At 34.3% G+C, this 21,539-nt stretch overlaps 1 protein-coding gene across 1 annotated transcript in view; it reads left to right on the top strand.

The window, feature by feature from the left end:
- LOC138309817 (von Willebrand factor A domain-containing protein 5A-like) overlaps positions 1-21,539 on the top strand; it is an 83,401-nt gene continuing 61,862 nt past the window's right edge. The window contains exons 1-16 of the mRNA XM_069251044.1: positions 1-250; positions 895-1,097; positions 1,577-1,799; positions 3,435-3,598; positions 5,514-5,628; positions 6,235-6,339; positions 6,538-6,664; positions 7,622-7,736; positions 8,092-8,118; positions 8,771-8,850; positions 8,976-9,090; positions 9,504-9,677; positions 12,941-13,100; positions 13,988-14,175; positions 17,577-17,634; positions 20,554-20,628. Coding sequence (XP_069107145.1) covers positions 205-250; positions 895-1,097; positions 1,577-1,799; positions 3,435-3,598; positions 5,514-5,628; positions 6,235-6,339; positions 6,538-6,664; positions 7,622-7,736; positions 8,092-8,118; positions 8,771-8,850; positions 8,976-9,090; positions 9,504-9,677; positions 12,941-13,100; positions 13,988-14,175; positions 17,577-17,634; positions 20,554-20,628 — 1,975 coding nt within the window. The 5' untranslated portion in view covers positions 1-204. The remainder of the gene's footprint in view (positions 251-894; positions 1,098-1,576; positions 1,800-3,434; positions 3,599-5,513; positions 5,629-6,234; positions 6,340-6,537; positions 6,665-7,621; positions 7,737-8,091; positions 8,119-8,770; positions 8,851-8,975; positions 9,091-9,503; positions 9,678-12,940; positions 13,101-13,987; positions 14,176-17,576; positions 17,635-20,553; positions 20,629-21,539) is intronic.

The following is a 21,539-nucleotide window of genomic DNA, read 5'->3' as shown; positions in this document are numbered from 1 at the left end:
TAACGACTGGATTAGTTAGTGTTCTGTGGAAATACCCTTATCAACACGGATGGTAAAATGCTAATAAGTTTGCTACATCGACCATGACATGTTGACGTGATACATCGTGAAGCTCACTGTCAACAGCCAGTAATAACTACAGATACCGCTCGAGTACTGGTCTTAACCAAAGTATATTGGTGGAGTGTTACAGTAGCGGAGACAATGTACGGTCTTAGGATACAACATGAAGTAGGAGCAGGCTCTCAAGGTAAGGCAGATGTTCTACCGGGATCTAAAACAGGTAGGATTGACATCAGGGCTAGCATTAAATGTTACAAGCCAAATAAGGTTAAAATTTACCGTATTTTAGAGAAATGTTAATCACTGGAATCTATAAATTGATCAAATTGTTAAAATATTATGTAAATTATATTGGTGTGTGGGTTTTTGTAGCTGTAGTTGTTATATATATACATCAATGCGGAAGTAACGATAGACTACGGCTAGAATGTGTGACGGGTAGGATTGTATTGTTAAACATGTATATGGGACAAGGAAGTTATCCTAACCGTGTACACATATGTACTCACAATATGTTACAGATTCAATTTAAATTTAAGACACTCCACCTCTTTATCAACTTTGCACTTGTTATCTGATCACGTTTTTTTCTTATTTTGTACCCTAACAATTTTACATGTCGAATATTTCCAATTTCATTTCAATTTTTTTTTTCATTTTTATTTTATCTATAATTTTTTGTATGACAATATGATATATATAGGGAAACATAAATACAATAAAACCGCTATTTAGATGATTTAGATGTTTATAGGTTTCTTTAAAAGGAATCTGAGCTGACAAAGTTGCGTTATAAATTGATATCTATATAGCAGCCATTTATTTTCGTAGTACCCCTAAAGTCGGTAGGAGTTGATGTGACGATCAAGGGTATCGTTGCCAATGTCCAATCGACCTTGACCTATGAGAACCAGAGGGAGGCTGCCGTGGAGACGGTGTTTGTGTTCCCGATCGACGACCAGTCGGCTGTGTATCAGTTCGAGGCTGATATCGACGGCCGTCACATCATCGCGGAATGTCAGGACAAAGAACAGGTGCACATTATGTCTAAGGATAATGTAGAAAGAAAAATCATCGTACAGAGACATGTGTTCGATTTTGTATGTATAGGATTTTTGGTTGAAGCAAAATTCGCATAAAATAATGACATACATAACATAGTCGTGATTGGTTGTTTTGTCACTGTATTATTTATTAACTGTTCAAACTAAACAGAAAACAAGAACATTACCATCGGACATTTGTAAAAAAAAATATGATTACGCTTTATCTATAAATGTTTTCGCAGCTCCATTCATAATTCCTTTTGTGCCAAATTAGAAAACTAATGATGTCGAAACTATTTGTTTAAAAATCAAATAATTGCTATAACACATTTTTATCATCCATTTAGCACATCACACATTGTTTACGTGAATGTGTTTGCATTGTTTATTTGGCATTCTAGATGAGAAATCAACACTACATCTACGTGTTGTCCTGGTAATGAAGTATTATGTTGATTTCTTTCCAGGCCAGAGAAACCTATAAGGATGCTCTTAAAACTGGTCACACGGCCATGTTGCTCTCCGAGTCTGATACATCCGGGGACGTGTTTGAGTGTAAACTCGGCAATCTACCGCCTCACGGAGCTGCCACGTTAACCTTTTCCTACGTCACAGAGCTGACCACCGACAGTGAAGGGATTGTGACCTTCACATTACCTACGGTCCTTAACCCGAGATACACTCCTCCGGGTAAGGTTCAAAGATTTAAACCATTAGATTTCAAATCATTATTAGAAATGTTTTAACAAATACCGTATTCGCCGTAATAAGCGTTCGTGGCTTATTAATGAACCAAAATGTAACTTGTGGACGAATAAGGTCAGCTATATTATAGATATTTCTGTACTCATGGTACATTAATCTGAGGCGTATTATTATGTCGTGATTCATATGTAAAACACTCGCAAGTTCATGCAACATGGGAAACAATGCTAATGTTAGAGGCATCTCATGCTCTAAACATTGTTAAATCAATGTTATGTGGCGTTTATACAACTTCAAACCTTCTTCAGAAAAATGGAGATGCTCTTATAGGGGTAGGGGCGGTAATTACGCCAAATACGGAATTTTGTATAATGTTTCCCATTTCATAGGAGTAGGGGCGGTAAATACGGCGAATACGGTATATTGTAAATTGTTTCCCATTTTATAGGGGTAGGGGCGGTAATTACGGCGAATACGGTATATTGTATCCTATTTTATAGGGTAGGGGCGGTAATTATGGCGAATACGTTATATTGTCTCCGATTTTATAGGGGTAGGGGCGGTAATTACGGCGAATACGGTATATTGTACCCTATTTTATAGGGTAGGGGCGGTACTTATGGCGAATACGTTATATTGACTCCGATTTTATAGGGGTAGGGGCGGTAATTACGGCGAATACGGTATATTGTATCCTATTTTATAGGGTAGGGGCGGTAATTATGGCGAATACGTTATATTGTCTCCGATTTTATAGGGGTAGGGGCGGTAATTAAGGCGAACATGGCATATTGCATAGTGTTACCCATTTTATAGGGGTAGGGGCGGAAATTATGGCGAATACGGTAAATTGGATATTGTTTCCCATTTTATAGGGATTGGGGCGGGTTGAATACCATATATTTTATATTGTTTCCCATTTTATAGGGGTTGAAGTGATAATTACGGCGAATACGGTATATTGTATATTGCTTTCCATTTTATAGGGGTATGAGGGGTTATTACAGCGAAAACGGTACATTGTACAATTTTTCCCATTTTATAGAGGTATAGGTGGCAATTACGGTATATACGGTATCTTATATATATTGTTTCCCATTTTTTAGGGGTAGGGGTGGTAATTACAGCGAATACGGTATATTTATTGTTTCCCATTTTATAGGTTTAGGGACGATAATTACGGCAAATGCGGTAAATTGTATATTGTTTCCAATTTGATAGGGTTAGGGGCGGTAGTTATTGCGAATACGGTATATTGTATATTGTTTCCCATTTTGTCTGATTATTTTCGCGGGTCTACATTTAGGTTTTGTTTTACTTAAAACTGGAAAAATAAAATTTTGATAGATTAGAACCTTACAGGTATTAATTTACATCTAATGAACGTTTTAAATGTGCATGTCGTTATCACACAAATATACCATCTCAATTCGTGGTTCCTGTTTCATAACTGTTGAGTGAGGTAAAACTAACGCAAAAGAAAGTTTACAAACAGTATATGCAAATGAAACATTTATAATCACGTGAATAACATACACATTTATATAATGATTTATGTCGCCGATTTTCAGATAGAACATTTGTTATCTGTATAAGTGTTATCGATTTTGAATTTGACAGGTTTCGAGATGTCCCCTCCCTCCTCTGACGCCATTCAATATACAGACATTCAATACCAGATGCGATTTGTGACTAAGGTCGAAGGTCAACATTTGATAAAAGCAATTGTACCAAAGATGGACATGCTGAAAGTGGACTTCGCAGAGGACAAAAAGTCAGCAAATGTAAGATTTAATTATCAACATGGTTTTAACATAGGTTTATTGCCAAGGTATTGTAAATTTCGTTAAATCTTCTGAAAAAGGTTGAGAGCCCTAAACAATTCGCGTGAGGAAGGCTCTGGGTTCTGTTCCCTGGCCGAGACACACCAAAGTCTATAAAAGTGGTAGTTTCTGCTCCTGCTTAGCGCTCAGCATACAGGAGTGGGACGACTGGTTCGCCCGTTGTCAGTATAATGTGACCTATGTTGATACCGTAGTGCCGGTTTAACTACAGTCAAACTCGGTTAATACGAACTCGAAGGGACCACGGAAAAACTTCGAGTTATCCGAGTGTTCGAATTAAGCGAGTTCTCAAGTCAAACTGTCAATCTCTTCACTAAGTATACACACATGTACTAGTCTCACGTCGTAAGCAAGGACGGTGTCAAAATCTTATATGTACAGTGGAAACCGCTTATATTGAAGTCCTTGGGGAATGGGGAATATTTTCAAAATTATTGAGATTTCAATATAAACCAAAGACGATGGAATATTGTGAATATGGAATAAACAGTATTTCAATATTGAATTCACCGGTAATCGATTTCAATATAAGTGGGTTCCACTGGGTCGCAAAGATATAACTATAAAACAGAAATATATCCAAAATATTTTTTTAATGAAATCACAACAAATTATTCAAACATACAAAAAGAATGTAACAGAATCATATAAATAGCAGAAAACTTACGTTTACCGAGACACATGTGTTGACAGGAAGTTACAATGTACAGGAAGTAAATCTACGCATGTCAGCTTAAAATATCAGTGTTTTATCACTATGGTGGATGGTGAACAGCGCAAAGTCTATTTTGCTGAGTAACACGTTCAAAGCACTAACATTGATACAATTGTAATCGCACTATTCGGTTTCACAAGAATAAAGTCTTTGGGCCGTCATCTTCCTCTTCACTCCGGTCTTCACCCTATCAACTGATCCAATTATCCCCCCGGTTGTACCGGGTCCTTCGTTGGATTGCTCAGTTGACTTTGACATTTCCGAAACGGGTATGATATTGCTGTGAAACTGCAGTGAATTTATTATACACGTACATGACACCTCCTCAGTTACTGAGCTACTCTTAATGAGTACCTCGGGACTAATTACACCATTGCGTCTTTCATATTTTCCGACTCTGACACGATAATTAACTAACGTATACACCTGTAAAAACAGTAAGCGTGTACCGACTCCAGGTTGTGATTTTAACACGGTGCCAGGTGGTAGAGCTTAGTTCTGCTTGAGTGATCACACTAGTGACAGGCGGCCGGGACCACATGTTTTGTATCATATCGCTGTACCAGTCGGGATAATGTTTACGTAAGTGCAGCGTACGTGTGGCCCAATTTTAAATTTGATGATCACTGATTATTGTTGATACAAAGAATTAACGATATTGCTAAACATTTAACAGTTATCTCCGTGTTTACGTAGTTGAAAACGGCTTTTTTAATTGTCGTTTTTTTAAATCGGCATTTTCGGCAATCTTTTACTCACAAAAAAATCTCACTTCGTATTATACGAACATTTTATGTAGGATTTTTGTCATTCGGACCAAACATATACTTCGTATCAAGCGAGTTTTTCGAGTTTTCCGAATTCGAATTTTCCGAGTTTTTTTAACATAGATAAAGAGGGAATTTGGCCGGGACCGGCCAAGTACTTCGTATTAAGCCGGGTTGTCGTATTATCCGAGTTCGTATCAACCAAGTTCGACTGTATGTTTAATAGAATTTCTGGTAACATACGATCTGATCTGGCTTCAAGAGCATGCATAACTAAACCATATCAATGTCTCGTATATATCATCTCGGCGAAGTGATTTGGATATACATATATTCAGATTAGCAACAAATTACATACGGCGTAACGTTACAGGTAACCCTTGACGATGCCACAAAATTCAAATTCGACCATGACCTTTCCCTGACTCTGGAATATGAAGATGTTTTTCAACCGACGGTTATTTTGGAGAAAGGCCAAAACAGCAAAGGTAAATTTAATAGGCTTTTCTTGATATAAACTTTATAGCTTTTGTAAAGATATCAGTTTCATTTCATCCTGTACACGACGTTTTGGATTGTTTGTATGATATAAGGGTTATCTCCCGTTGTGTATGATATAAGGGTTATCTCCCGTTGTGTATGATATAAGGGTTGTCTCCCCTGTGTGTGATATGTGGAGTATATACCAGTAGTGAGAGTGTGCGTGTTTTGGACGACTACGTGGATTAAAACAATTATTATGTTTCCCTTAATCGTAACGAGGTTTCTAATTGGCTTAAAATGAATGTTATCAAAACACGTAATATTTGACGACAGCGTTTGTAACATCACCCTTGAATGGCTGATATAAATAGACCCTCAAAATTTAGGATTTTCACGGAAACAGATTGAGTTATCGTGATATAACATCACGGTTTATTTATAGTTCAGTCGGATCTGTTTTTATATCCCCGTAACGTTTTTTTTTAAAGTTTATTCTTGATAATTTGTTGTGTCGTTTTTACCAAATACGTGTCTTTGAAAATAGTCCTGAATCTCAACGACATATGCAAGAATGTTATATCGATCTTGGTTACTGTTTTCATTGTTTACAGAAGGGTTCCTGAAAAGTGACGTTGTGATGATGGATTTCCTGCCCGACTTAAGATCAGTACCAGGACTGACAGAAGCAGAATTTGTCTTCGTTATAGACTGCTCAGGTATAAACTCTATCGATTATATTTTGTATTTGGAAATTTGTAGCAACACTTGAATGAATCTTAATACAGTGTAAATAGTCTGTCATATTGTACACCTTACATGTGAGATATACATTGTAAGTTTAGAGTACAGAAATTCCTAGAATACCTCAGTAATGAAAACGTTATTCGATGATCGGTCCAAATTTTTCTTGCTAGGGAGCATGGGAGGAGATCGAATCGCGAAGGCAAAAGAAACCGTTCTACTCCTACTCAAAAGCCTGCCTGTAGGATGCTTCTTTAATGTAGTAGCTTTTGGGAGTTCATTTAAGTGGTGGTTTACAAGGTAAGTGACGTTCATAGAGCCTTTAACGTTATTGTAATTGATACAGGATATATCCTGTAATGAATTGTTTATATGGGTTATGTCAAGGTAAGTGCCAGTAAGTTTTGTACCAGAGGAGAGGATATTTGAAAAAAATGAAAGAAATGAACGAAAGTGATTTGTTGTTGATTTTTATATATTTTATATTTCATTTCCCATATTAGGAAAAATGAATTTATATTATTGATATATTAAGCTAAATTATGAATATATATATATATACCTCTATGAATGTTGAATGCAATGTGTTAAAGGGTATGTAATATGGTATCGGAGTATGTTGAAAGTGCTAAGGAAACATTGAAAGAGTGATATTTTGTGTGAGGTTATTTATAGTAACGGAACTGGCCCCAAGACTCCCAACTCCGACAACTCTCCATTGATTACTTGGCAAATGAAATTTGTTTTTGTTTTGGAAAAGGCTACGTGATTTTCGTAGCATTTAAAAATGTTGCCATTGATACAGAAATGGGAAATTGTGTAGTCCTTGAATGAATAGTACTTCTTCAATTAGGAATTGCTACAAATTTCAAAATTCATTATAACAGAAAGGTATATTAAAATGACAATGTGTAACGTCCGCCTACATAACTGTCAAGCAACATTTGTTGTTTTGTTGTTTTTGTGGTGAGATCACTAAACTTGCCATGCCTAACGACTTTTTCAAAACGCTTTGAAATTATTTTTAGTTTTTGCTGCAACACTCGTATATGTTTGCGAAACCTATTAAACCGCGAATTATACGAAATTTAATCGCAGGTCCGAATGTTTTTTTTTTTGTTTTTTTTTACAGATATCGATTTTTATTTGGAAAAAGCTTTTGTAATGAGACGATAGAATGGCCGAACATTCTGATCCATCTAATCAATTTTCTACAATTGTTTTATGATAAAAATAAAATTTTACATTTAATTATAGTTCTATGAAATATGACGAAAACAGTTTGGAGGAAGCACTTAAACTACAGAAAGTTTTGGACGCTAACCTTGGCGGTACAGAAATACTGCAACCTTTGGAATCTCTTTATGCCCAGGTAAGTAGTACTACAATATGATGATACGTGGACATATTTGTGGTTTGTTTAATTAGATAAACGGCCTCTGAGCAGCTAGTGTCAATTAATCGTGGAACGTTTCTTGTTAATGATAGAGCAACTCCCGGTCACATTATACTGACAACGGGCAAAAACATAATGGACCAATACTGATAATAAATTAATGTTAACTAATTTGTAATTAGCGTATAATTTTGCGCAAAAACTCATTCGAAATGGGTTACATTAAAACAATTCCTGGCATACATATTACATAGTTTCTGGAGTTACCGTTAGCATGGTCTCATCAAGCGTAAAGTTGAGCGGGTACTGATTTGACATTTTCCTTTTTCAGCCGCTTCATACAGCCGAATTTCGACAGGTAAGTGGCCTTATCAATTTTGTTTGTCCAATTCCAGTTCCAGTTGCTAATGTGTTTGTCCAGATTAATCTTCATTAAACAAAACGCCTATATTTGACAATAAACGCACCAAAAGAACAAAAAGAATAGGAATTTTGCAATTTTGATGTTCCAAACATTAAATCCGCTGCTTTATGTTACGGGATGAGTTAATAATATTTCTTCTGAAGAACGGTTTGTAGAATCTTTTTGATTTGTTATAATTTTATTTTCATATTCAAGTGAATATTGCAAAAATAGTCAAACGTGGAAATAACTGGCGATATGGTAATTCTATCACGATAATCAAGAAATTTAGTCTAAAATCAGAACATCCAAGGCGGTTTGATCTTCAAAGACTTTAAGTATATAATATTTGATACTTGAAGGTGTTCCTGTTGACGGATGGACGCGTATCCAACACCAACCATGAATTTGGTTTTCTAGGTTTAAGCCAAATTTGTGAAATATCAAACCTCTATGCAGTCTTTTGAATAAACAGGTCGTTTAACTTCTTAAGACCTAAGTAAGAAGAATCATCTAATGTTTATGAATACCGTTTTGACCAATCGAGTGCCCCCTCACAGACTATTAGCGTATACTAACACTCTCATGTTCAACTGGATTCGTGAAGGTGTTCCTGCTGACGGATGGAGGCGTATCCAACACCAACCAAGTCATCACACTGGCGAGGAAGAATGCCGACAATACAAGGTCTGTGACAGTGAAGTTGTTTGTTTACGATTCTCCATCCTATAACTGAACTATGTTTGCAATGCTGGAACCATCATTTGAATTATGCTCACTTTCATTCTATATTTTGTTTGATTTAATTTCAGAATCTTTACCTTTGGTATTGGAGAAGGAGCATCCACATCACTCGTGAGGAATGTTGCTAAGGTTACCAATGGGTTGGCCACTTTTGTTACAGACAAGGAGAAACTACAGAACAAGGTGAATATGTAGATAACGAGTTCAACTTAACAAAACATAACATACAATCAGATATCATGTAAAATAATTACCAACATAAGCATAGAGGTACGATGTTATATCAAGCTGACAATGTCGCTCGAAAAGGACTTTTATGAAATACATACCCTATTTAAAAAACATAGCATGTTGATTTAATGTTCCACTTTACTTACTATTATCTCTTACCGAGTACTTTATAACATTCAATCTTTATTACCCGTGTTGCTATTACAAAGACTGAATTACATTCCCGGACCAGATGTAAATACGTGGTAGTCTGCCCAGTCCCGAGGAATGTTCTTACACTTCATCACAAATAAATCTGATGCTTCAGCTCATACACACTTGCGTCCATGACAAACTTGTCAATCAATGTTTAATTATATTAACAGGTTATGACTGTTCTGAATCATGCCATGCAGCAGCCGGTAACCAACCTAAATCTAGAATGGAATCTTCCACCAGGTTGCACAGCTATCAATATTCCCCAACAGGCTCCAGTTGTATTCAAAGGACAGAAAGTTATCACTTATGCTCTGATCAATGGAGTAGAACACCTAACTGAGGTAATTTCCCCATTTATTTGTCTGTCAGAAGTACGACCGGTTCAAGAGTAATATAAAAATTTAGGTTTTGACAGAATATTTCGGTTTACCATACACGGAGACCGAGCATAGACACCACCTTGCCATGTGCATTGGATGGGTTGTTTGGAATTTTAAGAAACGCTTTTTATCAACTCCTTGACTGAGAAAATGATGTGCAACGGAAGTTGTTATAAACATTTTGTTTATTAAGGCTTTTGAAATTTTGGAGAATATTTTACACTCAATAAAGACTGACTTTACATCAATGCTTGCAATAACTAATGTTTTTATAAATTTGACAGAACGTTTTTTCAAAAATTGAACTTCGCAGTTAATTGACTTGAAATAAGTTACCGACCTTACATTGAATAGGAAACTCCCGTTTACGCTAATTCGACGTCAAAAGACAATTGACGTCACATCTAATATTCATGGTCCAACTCACAAAATTATTACTTGCGAGAAAAAGTTGGACTGAGTCCAGAAAATGCGTGGTTTGATGAGGCCTAAAAAAGTTGATTTTTTTGCAATTTGATAAACTTAGTTACGAATTTCAAAAAATTTTCTCAAAATCGGATTTCAAACTTTCAGGCTTTATTTTTTCAAAAAACACCATTACCAAATTTGGTAATATACAGAAAGACACTATACAAAATTTGACCTCAGTGTTAATCCAATTTTAAGTAATTAGGGATTGACTATACCCGCTACCCCGGTGTCTATTGACTTTTTACAAAGTAACTGGGTATTTGACGTTTTTTCAATGGAAAACTCATTTTGTTAGAAAATAAAACTATTTCTATGAAACTGATATCAACATAAATAAAGTGAAATATTGATAACGCCAGTTAACAATGCATTGGTATGGGATGGTTTTTGTTCAAATTTTGATCAATGGAAAGAGGAATCAATTTTCTATGCATTTACCTAAATATTACATATCAATTACTGATTATCTATACATACAATAAGAAATGGCACTTATACTTTCTGTCATAAAGCAAGGTTAACATTTTTTCAAATATCTGGACATAATTTCTTGAAACTTTGCAATTCCAAATATTGGAAAATACCTACATTATGATTCCAAAATTCAATTACCCTTTCACAACATAACCATGATTTTATTATTAAAAACTTAGCGGTCAAAGATAGACTATCAAATTTATTAATTTCGCATCAAGAAAGATATGAAACTTAGGGATTCTGAAAGTTTGAAGATATTCAAAATATTTTAATTTGGCGCCAAACTTTCAAAATGATACATTTGAATTACGGTTCATGTACACATACATTCGTTTTTGATAACTTCAACTATGATATGCACAAAGGATATTTTATACTGATCGTCATGGGCACCACCAATGTATATATGTCAATAATTGCTGAGACAGCATGTTAAATACTACTAATTACATGTAGAATAACTTTATTAAGATCGAAATTAACACTAAAACAATTTTGAGATTGTGCAATATAAAAAAATGTGACATTCCACATATGTGTATTAACATTTTGAGAAGTATATTTACACTAACTAACTATTAGCAAGTGAGGTTAACCACTTGGTATTCTCTATTTGCATATTACAGAGTTGTCTGCCCTTGCGGGTAGGTATTGATTGTGACGTCATGTGTTTACTAGCGTAACATCACACTTTTCCGAGAAAACGACGTGAATTGCGCTAACACAATAATGACGTCAAAATGGACACATACCCGCAAGAGAGCGAACAATGCCACATGCAAAGACGGAATAGGTTACTGGGTTGAATGTTCTGTCGCTGTAGTGGCAGCATGTTACAGCGAAGTAGCTATTTACACTAACAATCTGTTCTCTTTTAATGTAATATCAATTTGACTATTTCTCACCTTACACTATATTTATGTCCTTTTGTGATATTTACATATGCCCCTATATAGTCAATCAGAGTTTGCGTTGCGTTCAAATTAGCGTAATTGCAATGACGTATGAATGCAAACACAGTGCAGGACCGAACTCCTTGTCCACGCATGGATAAGATATTGCGTCCTATGATAATCTAAATTAACTGTATTTGGTACATTTTACCTTTTTAAATATGACAGATTTATTTGAATTCATAACAAAACGAAATACGTTTTCGGTCTTATATTGGTCTCAAGACTGATCCTTAGGCGGCACAGACAATATTATGCTGGTCAGTACTCAGCTGACAGTAGGAGATTTGACATTGAAATGTAAAAGTTTCCACATCATAGGTTGACGGATTTCAAAATAGCAATACAGAGGCGTAATAAGATCCAATTAAATACGTATATGACATCAAAACAGAATATGTGTTCAAAGATTTTTAACGATAATAAAAAACTAAATGAATCGCTGGTCGGGGCAACAACCGGGTGCTTTCCTCAGGGGAATTCCATAGTTACATCGGTATACGTATACGGTAATTCCTCTCATTAATTTATACAGAACACCGGAGAACTATTCTTGGAGAACTATTCTAAGCAAACATTAGTTTCACGGACAGGTTCCCATAAAAAAATACATCATCCGAAACAGTATCATCGGCTTTTTCCTCCGTGATTACACTCAAAATAGGCTTACATACACAATACAAACGCTTATATATATCCTCCGTACAAGTAAATGTTATGACTTACGTAGACCGATACATCCATGACATACATTCAGCAGTTCAACGGACAGTAGGCTATATTACAGTAGCCTACATTTTCTCGGTTGAAAAAATCAAATATGGCGCTCCACTTCGGACCGCATCACTACACTGATAACGATACATATAGTCGTCCCGCCTCAGTCATCTTCATTTTTCCTCAAAATGGATATTATTGGTATATTATCAAATTCTAAAGTTGAAAAAAACTTATTTTGAAAAGATTTGAACGGCGTCATTGTTATATTTCAAATCATGCTACAACTTTCAACAATCGGAACTATATCTTCGGTCATCCCGACTACCGTAGTTATCCAACGTAGTAACGAACACCGTTTTAAATCTGATGACAAACATGTAAAAGTAGACTTATTGATGTAAATATATATATATATATATATATTGAACGCGCTGCATTTAATGTGTCTGTATCCAATTGCATTCATACCACTTTTAACGCAATCAAAACACCGTTAAATCTCTATATAAATACGTACCTGTGATTAATCAATTTTAGAAAACCATAAATTGTCTGAATTATTTTAATTTTTAATTATCTGTTATTTGATTATTGTTTGTTAAGGATACTCAATGTTCAGTAGTTCTGAAAGGTGACATTGGTAAGGAAAATTCAATACACTACACCCTGAACTTTGACCTCTTGTCTGTGGTCGAACCCGACGAGTCATTTCCTGTCCATCGTCTTGCAGCAAAGACCCAGATAAAGGACTTCGAGACAACAGGTAACTATATGGTACACGAGATGTAATAAAAGTTAGTGACGTCATTGAAGTTATATGTGCCATAATTGTCATACTAGCAAGTTGAGAAAAACATTTAATATCTTATTCACAATGTTGCCAACATTAAATAAAAGCTGAAAATAAACTTTGGCAGTATTACCACAATACCTTATATCTGAGCCTACCAAGCAGTACAATGAGTCAAACAAAGAATCAAAACAACAATGTTTTGTGGCACATACAACGTCAATAGTCCACACCATGTGGCAGTTTCGTGTGTATAGGACACAGATAGGACAATTTGATTAAAGACAGATCCTTATACCCACTCTGTTCAACAAACGTAGTGATAATTAGGATCGGTATTTTAATCAGATTGCAGATATGATAATAAAGCAATGCGATTGCAATTATGGAAACCAAAATGTTTTAAAATGTATGTATCACACGACAGACCCGTTCAGCCATGTCACACGGCAGTGTCATAAATACCGTGAGAGTCAGTTTGATATAGAGACGAAATTTAAAGTTGTGTTTATATCTCCGTGAACAGAGTTAATATGACTGGATAAATAATTCTATTTAATTATTGAACTCGTTTAAAACATTTCATATTACATAAGACACTCATATAAGATCCTCTATATAAATCCTAAAAGGACCAAGAACTGAAAACGTTTTTATTTAAACTTTTTTAAAAACAATGTAATTTCCGTACACAAATTATAAATATATAAATGTATGACTATCTGAAATTGTCGGATGCACTGTCGTATTTAGAACCCAGTTTTTTATTTAGATTTTTATATAACTTGATGAAAAAATCTTCATATAACCATAAAGACATTATTTTGTAATTTCTTATAACTCTAATTAAATATTTACAGGCGATGATAGTAAGAAAGGGGAGATAACACTTCTCAGTATGTCGGCAAACGTTGTGTCTCGGTACACGGCATTTGTTGGTGTGGACAAAGACAAGAAGGAACTTGTGGACGGAGGTAGACTAGAACAAAGACTTGATTTCCACAGTGACTTGGATATACCGTGTGGAACGAGTGTGTCTTATAGTGCGGTACGTATTTTATTGGAATATTCCATTGTTCTGCCAAAAGGATAACAGAAAAGTCCGTGTCACCATGTTTATTCATTGTGTCTGGTTCAGATATCTTTAATGGCTCTAAATAAGTATCTATAATAAGTGTGAACAATGATAATGAATGAATGCCAAAGATTGCCGAAGTAATGGTAACGGTGACATATAGTGTGTGACATATTTACAGATATGCAGAGCCAAGCAAACGCGTTCTCCCATTTGATTCGGTAGAATTCTGTTATGGTAAAAACCACGAGGAACCCAAATAAATTGATAAATTTTTCCCAGGTCAAACAATCGATAACTATATCTAATAAGGCCAGACCACATATGTCTCTCTGTAAATACGGGGTTATAATCAAGTGAACTGAGGAATATAACTGGTTACAGTATTAATTGTTTCCTGTCACAAAGTTTCAAAGAAATTATCATTTTCTCACCATTGTCATTTTTATCATCATCATTGACCATTTATTATTAAACAACATCTATTAATATACGTGAAGGCCTATACAATACTGATAGGCAAGCGTTGCTATACGGAAAAAGTGCCGAGGAATCATGGGAAATTTTTGCTGAAACAATATCAACATTAGTAGAAAAAAACATACCAGCGAACAAAAATCAGCATGGATCGTCCAAAAAACCTCTAGACAAACAAGCACGCGAAAACATCAAAGAAAATGTTATAAAAATATCAACAGTGTCATACAACAGAAAACTGGTAACTAAATACCAATTCGAACAAAATATCGCCAATCAAATAAAGGAAACCCGAAGCAGTTCTGGAAATATGTAAGGTTTTATACCAAAACAAAACAAAACAAAACAAGCTGTAGAGGATTTGGAGATCTTAAATGGCTTAATATGTAGTGACAGCAGAGAAAAAGGCTGAACTGTTCAACGAATATTTATGTAGTGTATTTACTCTTGAATCAGATACAGATCTACTCCATCTTAATGATAGAACCCTAGACACCCCACTGGAAACATAAACATCACAAAAGAAAAAATCAAGTCGGCGATTTCTTAAGTAAGATAACATTCTTCTGTAGGCCCTGATTTATTGCATCCAAAGCTGATCATTGAAACATCCTATGGAATTCTAGAACCTTTCGAAAATATCTTTAACAAATCCATTATTGAAAAAAATTACCACATGACTTGAAAAATGCCTTGTTAACACCTATTTACAAAAATACCGTTCGATAAGTCTCACTTCCGTTCCTTGCAAGTTATTACAGCGAATTATTAAAGACGAAATAACAACACATATGGAACTAAATGATTTTTTTTTAAATAACTCCCAACATGAATTTACAAAAGGGACATCGTGTGTGACACAACGTAGTGAAGTTGTTGACTATGTCACGTCAGAAATGGAGAAAGGAAGAAACGTTGACGTCATTTACCTCGAGTTAAGTAAAGCTTTTGACCGAGTACCACATGGTCGATTACTACTCAAGATGGAAAAATGTTTGCCGAAGTTGCCAACACACCGGTGTTCAAGTTAGTAGCTCAATGTGTTTGAGATTATCGTCTGACTTGACGATATTACATCCTTTGGAGCCATGTGATTATATAATTAACGATAGATTCATCGATAGATGGATCAATTTCACTATTGTTCGATGTATTTGTGGTGACACTTAACTGTCAACACGTGGATTACTAGCGGTGCATGTTTTATAATACACATGATTAAATTCTCAAAGAACAAAGACAAGAGGCTATGTTTATAAACGACCTCTGTCGGGATATTTTTTCCCGTTTCTTTATACAATTGTTAATTTAAAATAACGTTTGTATCATATATAAATATAAAACTCATCGATAGATGGATCAATTTCACTATTCCAAAATTCTATGAAAAACAACAATATACACGTAATGTTGCGTCAAAATGTAAACAAAGCCATGTGTTTCTTTTTTTTTAAAGTAGACCATTTACGTTGCATAGAACATTTTCATACGCAAGTTCAAAGTTCAATATGTTACCATGCAGTTATGGTAAACAAAATCGGCTAGTATTTTCGTACAGAGAACAAGCCTAGCAAGTCTAAATAAAGATCCGTATTATCACTACGTTGGATAAGAGGATCTGAGAAAATACCATTAGTTGTCATGTCCAGGTGACCTTTGAAAATGGCTAATCAAGTCTCTGCTGGTAAAATTTTGACAGTGACTTTCAGGGGACGAAATAGTTTGAAAATCTGTCAGAATTATTTCCGTGTACGTAGTCTTCTCGCCCATAGAGCACAACAAAACAAATAGTAAAAGTATGTTGAGGCTTAATGGCGTTATTAATTGATATAGCAACGTGCCGAAAATGCATTCAATCTGAATTACACTTGGTATAAAGGTCATCCGAATATGACCCTTTATGGGATTTTGTCAGATACTCTATTGAACGGAGTGGTTTTAAGCGGGGGCAAGATTTAATAACACAAAAAGCAAATTCAACAGTAGCATTGTGGTAAACGGAACAGCCTACCTGAAAATGTGGTACATTGTATCTGCAATGACACTGAACTCATTCAAGTCACGCCTAAACAAGTACTGGCACAATGAGCCCTCTATATTTACTCTTACATGTTTTTAATGTTACTTTATTGGACGTCGAATATATACAAGGATACGCCTGCAGAAGCCATTAGAACTTACAACGGTGTTAATTTACATAATTAAATTACAAAATGACATAATTAGATTAACTTCTTTTATGAAATTAAAGTGTACATATGATACAAAATTTTATGAAACGAGTTATACGTTGAAGAAAGTGTGTGTTTTTTTTTGTTTGCGTGCTTAAGTTAGTGCCAACAAATCGTTTCATAAAATCTCATATCACATGTTCACTTTAATTTTATAAAAGAAGTTAAAAGATGTTGATTGATAATGAATGATCAGTGATGCTGCTGCTGCTGCTGCTGCTGCTGCTGATGATGATGATGATAAAACTGATTGTGTAGATTCTTGAAAATGAAAAAATGAGATATTAATCTTACTAAAACACCGATCCTTATTCTCACTGCGTTTAATAAAGGATCTGACACCATCCAACAAGGGGACACGTACTGATGAGTTTTAGTATTGGCTGATAAAATGTCTACTCCCAGAAACTTTGAGTTTTAGGGACGGATTAGGTTGCTAGAACTGTCAGAAAATATTTGGTGACATCAGCTCCCTGAACATCATAGCTAAATGAAACAGTCAGAATAAGTACAAATGTATCTGTATATTAATCAGTTGTATTTACGGGTATTTAAGTGTTCGATGGTTGACCCTGGATATACTGAAATTTAATCCCGCGAATAAACTACAAGTTTGCAGCATTTTCTATGTTAAATACATGTATGCCAAATTATTCATATTTGTAGATGCTATATGGAGATGATGACGATGATTCTACTGAAGTTTACGACGAGTATGAACCAGGTATTTCGTGTATAATAATATTTCATACTCCAAAAAAATCATCTTTGTGTTGTTTACTTTATAGCCTGGAATAATGTTTTACATAAATACTTTTGTGTCCCAAAGAAATAGGCTCAGTGTTAAAATCCAAATTGCCTCTGGTAACTTATTAAAAATGAATCTGTGCGGCAGATTCTTACAAATGTATTTGTGTAACAAAATAGGTGATAATTAGTTTAGGATATAATAAATATATACCATTGGTTAAACAAGCTCTATCACGAAATTCAATAAAACTTTAAACTTTAAACCTTACGATCACCAATGTATAGTAGCACAACTGTATAACACATTATTATTATTTTTCTGGATTTTTTGTCACTTCTCATTGGTCAAAAACACGCCACGTGATCACCGATAAAAAACTATATTGCACGATTTTTCCGGAAGTAGTTTATAGAAAAAGTATATTGCACGGTTATTTTTAGATAACGTTATCGTCGACGTTACCAAAACGCTTAGTGTTCCTGGCGCTTTGAAACAAACGCTTTGATGACCTTAGTTTGAAGCGTAACCACAAAATGTGTCAGACGACGTTGATTGTTTAGGTTTCTAACAAAGATGATGACGACTTCCAGCTGATGACTACAGTTTAAACTTTTAAAGTTTCAATATAAACACGGTATAGGAGAGTAGGAAATAATCGAATAACATACATTAAGCGTCTGGAGCCATTGAATAGTGAATACGTTTGATATTTATTTTTAAAATTACACCTAGGCTACTTACAACATTAGGCCTAGGCTAATCCTACTGTATGTATACGACTTTCATTTTACGGAATGGAGTACTAAGCATAAGATAATGTATCTTAATGTCAATCTGAATCTGTTAATATATGTTTGACGTCGAAGTGTATTATTTCAACGGAGAACAAACTATACATTTAATTGACTGTGTCCTTAAGACATGGAGCTACATGTATAATGGAGTACATGTACATGTATGCAATTTACAAACACGCATGCACCGGGTTCATGTAATAAAAGCTTGAAGTGCATCAATTGATACTGTTTTCATATGTTGTTTTTGAATTATACTTGTTACAAAGTCATAGGATTGTAAATGTCATCACGAAGCAGAATTTAAAATGCGATGCTCATTTAGTTTCACACTCATTTCAAAATGTAACAATTTCAGAAAAAATAATAAAACAATTATAGCATTTTGATTTCGGTCAATACATGGTTATATCGACCACAGAAAAAATATCGACCTCGGACTACGTCCTCGGTTAATATTTTTTCTTTGGTCGATATAACCATGTATCGACCTCACCAAAATGCTATATTTGTATAATAGCGTGGTGATGATGGAATTTACCAACAGTTTGATGTATGGATACTAGTTATCATTGATGTATGGATACTAGTTATCATTGATGTATGGATACTAGTTATCACTGATGTATGGATACTAGTTATCTCTTATGTATGGATACTAGTTATCACTGATGTATGGATACTAGTTATCATTGATGTATGGATACTAGTTATCATTGATGTATGGATACTAGTTATCATTGATGTATGGATACTAGTTATCACTGATGTATGGATACTAGTTATCATTGATGTATGGATACTAGTTATCATTGCTGTATGGATACTAGTTACATTGATGTATGGATACTAGTTACATTGATGTATGGATACTAGTTATCATTGATGTATGGATACTAGTTATCATTGATGTATGGATACTAGTTATCATTGATGTATGGATACTAGTTATCATTGATGTATGGATACTAGTTATCATTGATGTATGGATACTAGTTATCATTGATGTATGGATACTAGTTATCATTGATGTATGGATACTAGTTATCATTGATGTATGGATACTAGTTATCATTGATGTATGGATACTAGTTATCATTGATGTATGGATACTAGTTATCATTGATGTATGGATACTATTTATCATTGATGTATGGATACTAGTTATCATTGATGTATGGATACTAGTTATCATTGATGTATGTATGGATACTAGTTATCATTGATGTATGGATACTAGTTATCATTGATGTATGGATACTAGTTATCATTGATGTATGGATACTAGTTATCATTGATGTATGGATACTAGTTATCATTGATGTATGGATACTAGTTATCATTGATGTATGGATACTAGTTATCATTGATGTATGGATATTAGTTATCATTGATGTATGGATACTGGTTATCATTGATGTATGTATATTATTTATCATTGCTACATAGATATTATCTATCATTGATGTATGGATACTGGTTATCATTGCGGTATGAATACTTGTTATCATTGAGGAACACGTATAGTCAATCCATTTCACAAATCATTTTTAAAAAATTGAAAATGAAGAAAACGCTCTAAAGGAGGAATTTTAACGGTTGCTAGTTTTAAAAACAAATCTAGAGATGAAATCATATTTTGTTATCAAGTAACCGGACATCTCACCCAAAAATGAAATACAAAGACAAGTAAGTAAAACTATGGAATCAAAACGCCTTTGGTCATCATCCAACTGTTCAAGAATGAAAGGAAAAAGCGTTCTGACTCCAGCGTACTTATCTGAGCAAAACTATTCAACAACACCGACATAATCATGTGTTCGTTTGTACACGAGAAATGAATAAAGTTTCATAATGACTGGACATGATTATTCTTAAATCCATACGCATTTCTGAACTCATCATCTTTTTCTATAGGCCTTAAATCCATACGCATTTCTGAACTCATCATCTTTTTCTATAGGCCTTAAAATGTTGATATAATCTATATTGTTTCTAGTTTATATATCTATGTTTAGTTTAATGTATAGTTGTTAAAAATATTTTCGGATTTGAAATTTTGCTATTTACTCTTTGGATGTATATTTTCGCTTTGTAGCTTTTAGACAGGCTGCCATCTCGGATTTTGATGATGCCGATGATTCTACTGAAGTTTACGACGAGTTTGAATCAGGTATTTCGTTTATAATAATATTTCATACTCCAAAAAAATCATCTTTGTGTTGTTTACTTTATAACCTGGAATAATGTTTTATATAAATACTTTTGTGTCCCAAAGAAATAGGCTCAGTGTTAAAATCGATGACTAAATGTTCTCAATTGCCTCTGGTAACTTATTAAAAATGAATCTGTGCAGCAGACTCTTACAAATGTATTTGTGTAACAAAATAGGTGATAATTAGTTTAGGAAACTGTAAGGTATTCTATTTAATATGTAGGTATAATAGAAGTACATTTGGGAAAATACAAACAACAATATATTGAAAGGTATAGACTAGACTGGCTACCATTCTGTATAATATAACTGATAATATGTACTATTATATATTTTCAATCTATATACTCATTTCATACACACATGAACGATCACATCAGAAATACATAATTTACATTGTATCAAAATACAGATTCATTATACGTGTATACTTATGTTCACAAGGTTACCGTAATATGCACATATGTGTGCGAACCCACGTGTGCATTTGCGCATAATTTGTATATTTTACATTTATATATGCAACTAATTGAACAATAACCGCCTATTGTATCAAAATATAGATTCATTGTGCGAGTATACTTATGTTCACAGGGTTACCGTAATATGCACACATGTGTGCGAACCCATATGTACATTTGCGCATAATTTGTATATCTTACATTTATATATGCAACTAATTGAACAATAATTAACCGCCTATTGTATCAAAATATAGATTCATTATACGAGTATACTAATGTTCACAAGGTTACCGTAATATGCATATACATGTATGTGTGCGAACCCATATGTGCATTTGCGCATAATTTGTATATTTTACATTTATGTATGCAACTAATTGACCAATAACCGCCTATACAGCTATT

Source organism: Argopecten irradians, chromosome 15 (genome assembly GCF_041381155.1).
Source record: "Argopecten irradians isolate NY chromosome 15, Ai_NY, whole genome shotgun sequence".
Lineage (NCBI taxonomy): Eukaryota > Metazoa > Mollusca > Bivalvia > Pectinida > Pectinidae > Argopecten > Argopecten irradians.
The sequence above is the reverse complement of the archived record's forward strand: the minus strand, read 5'-3'. Positions and strand labels throughout refer to the sequence as shown.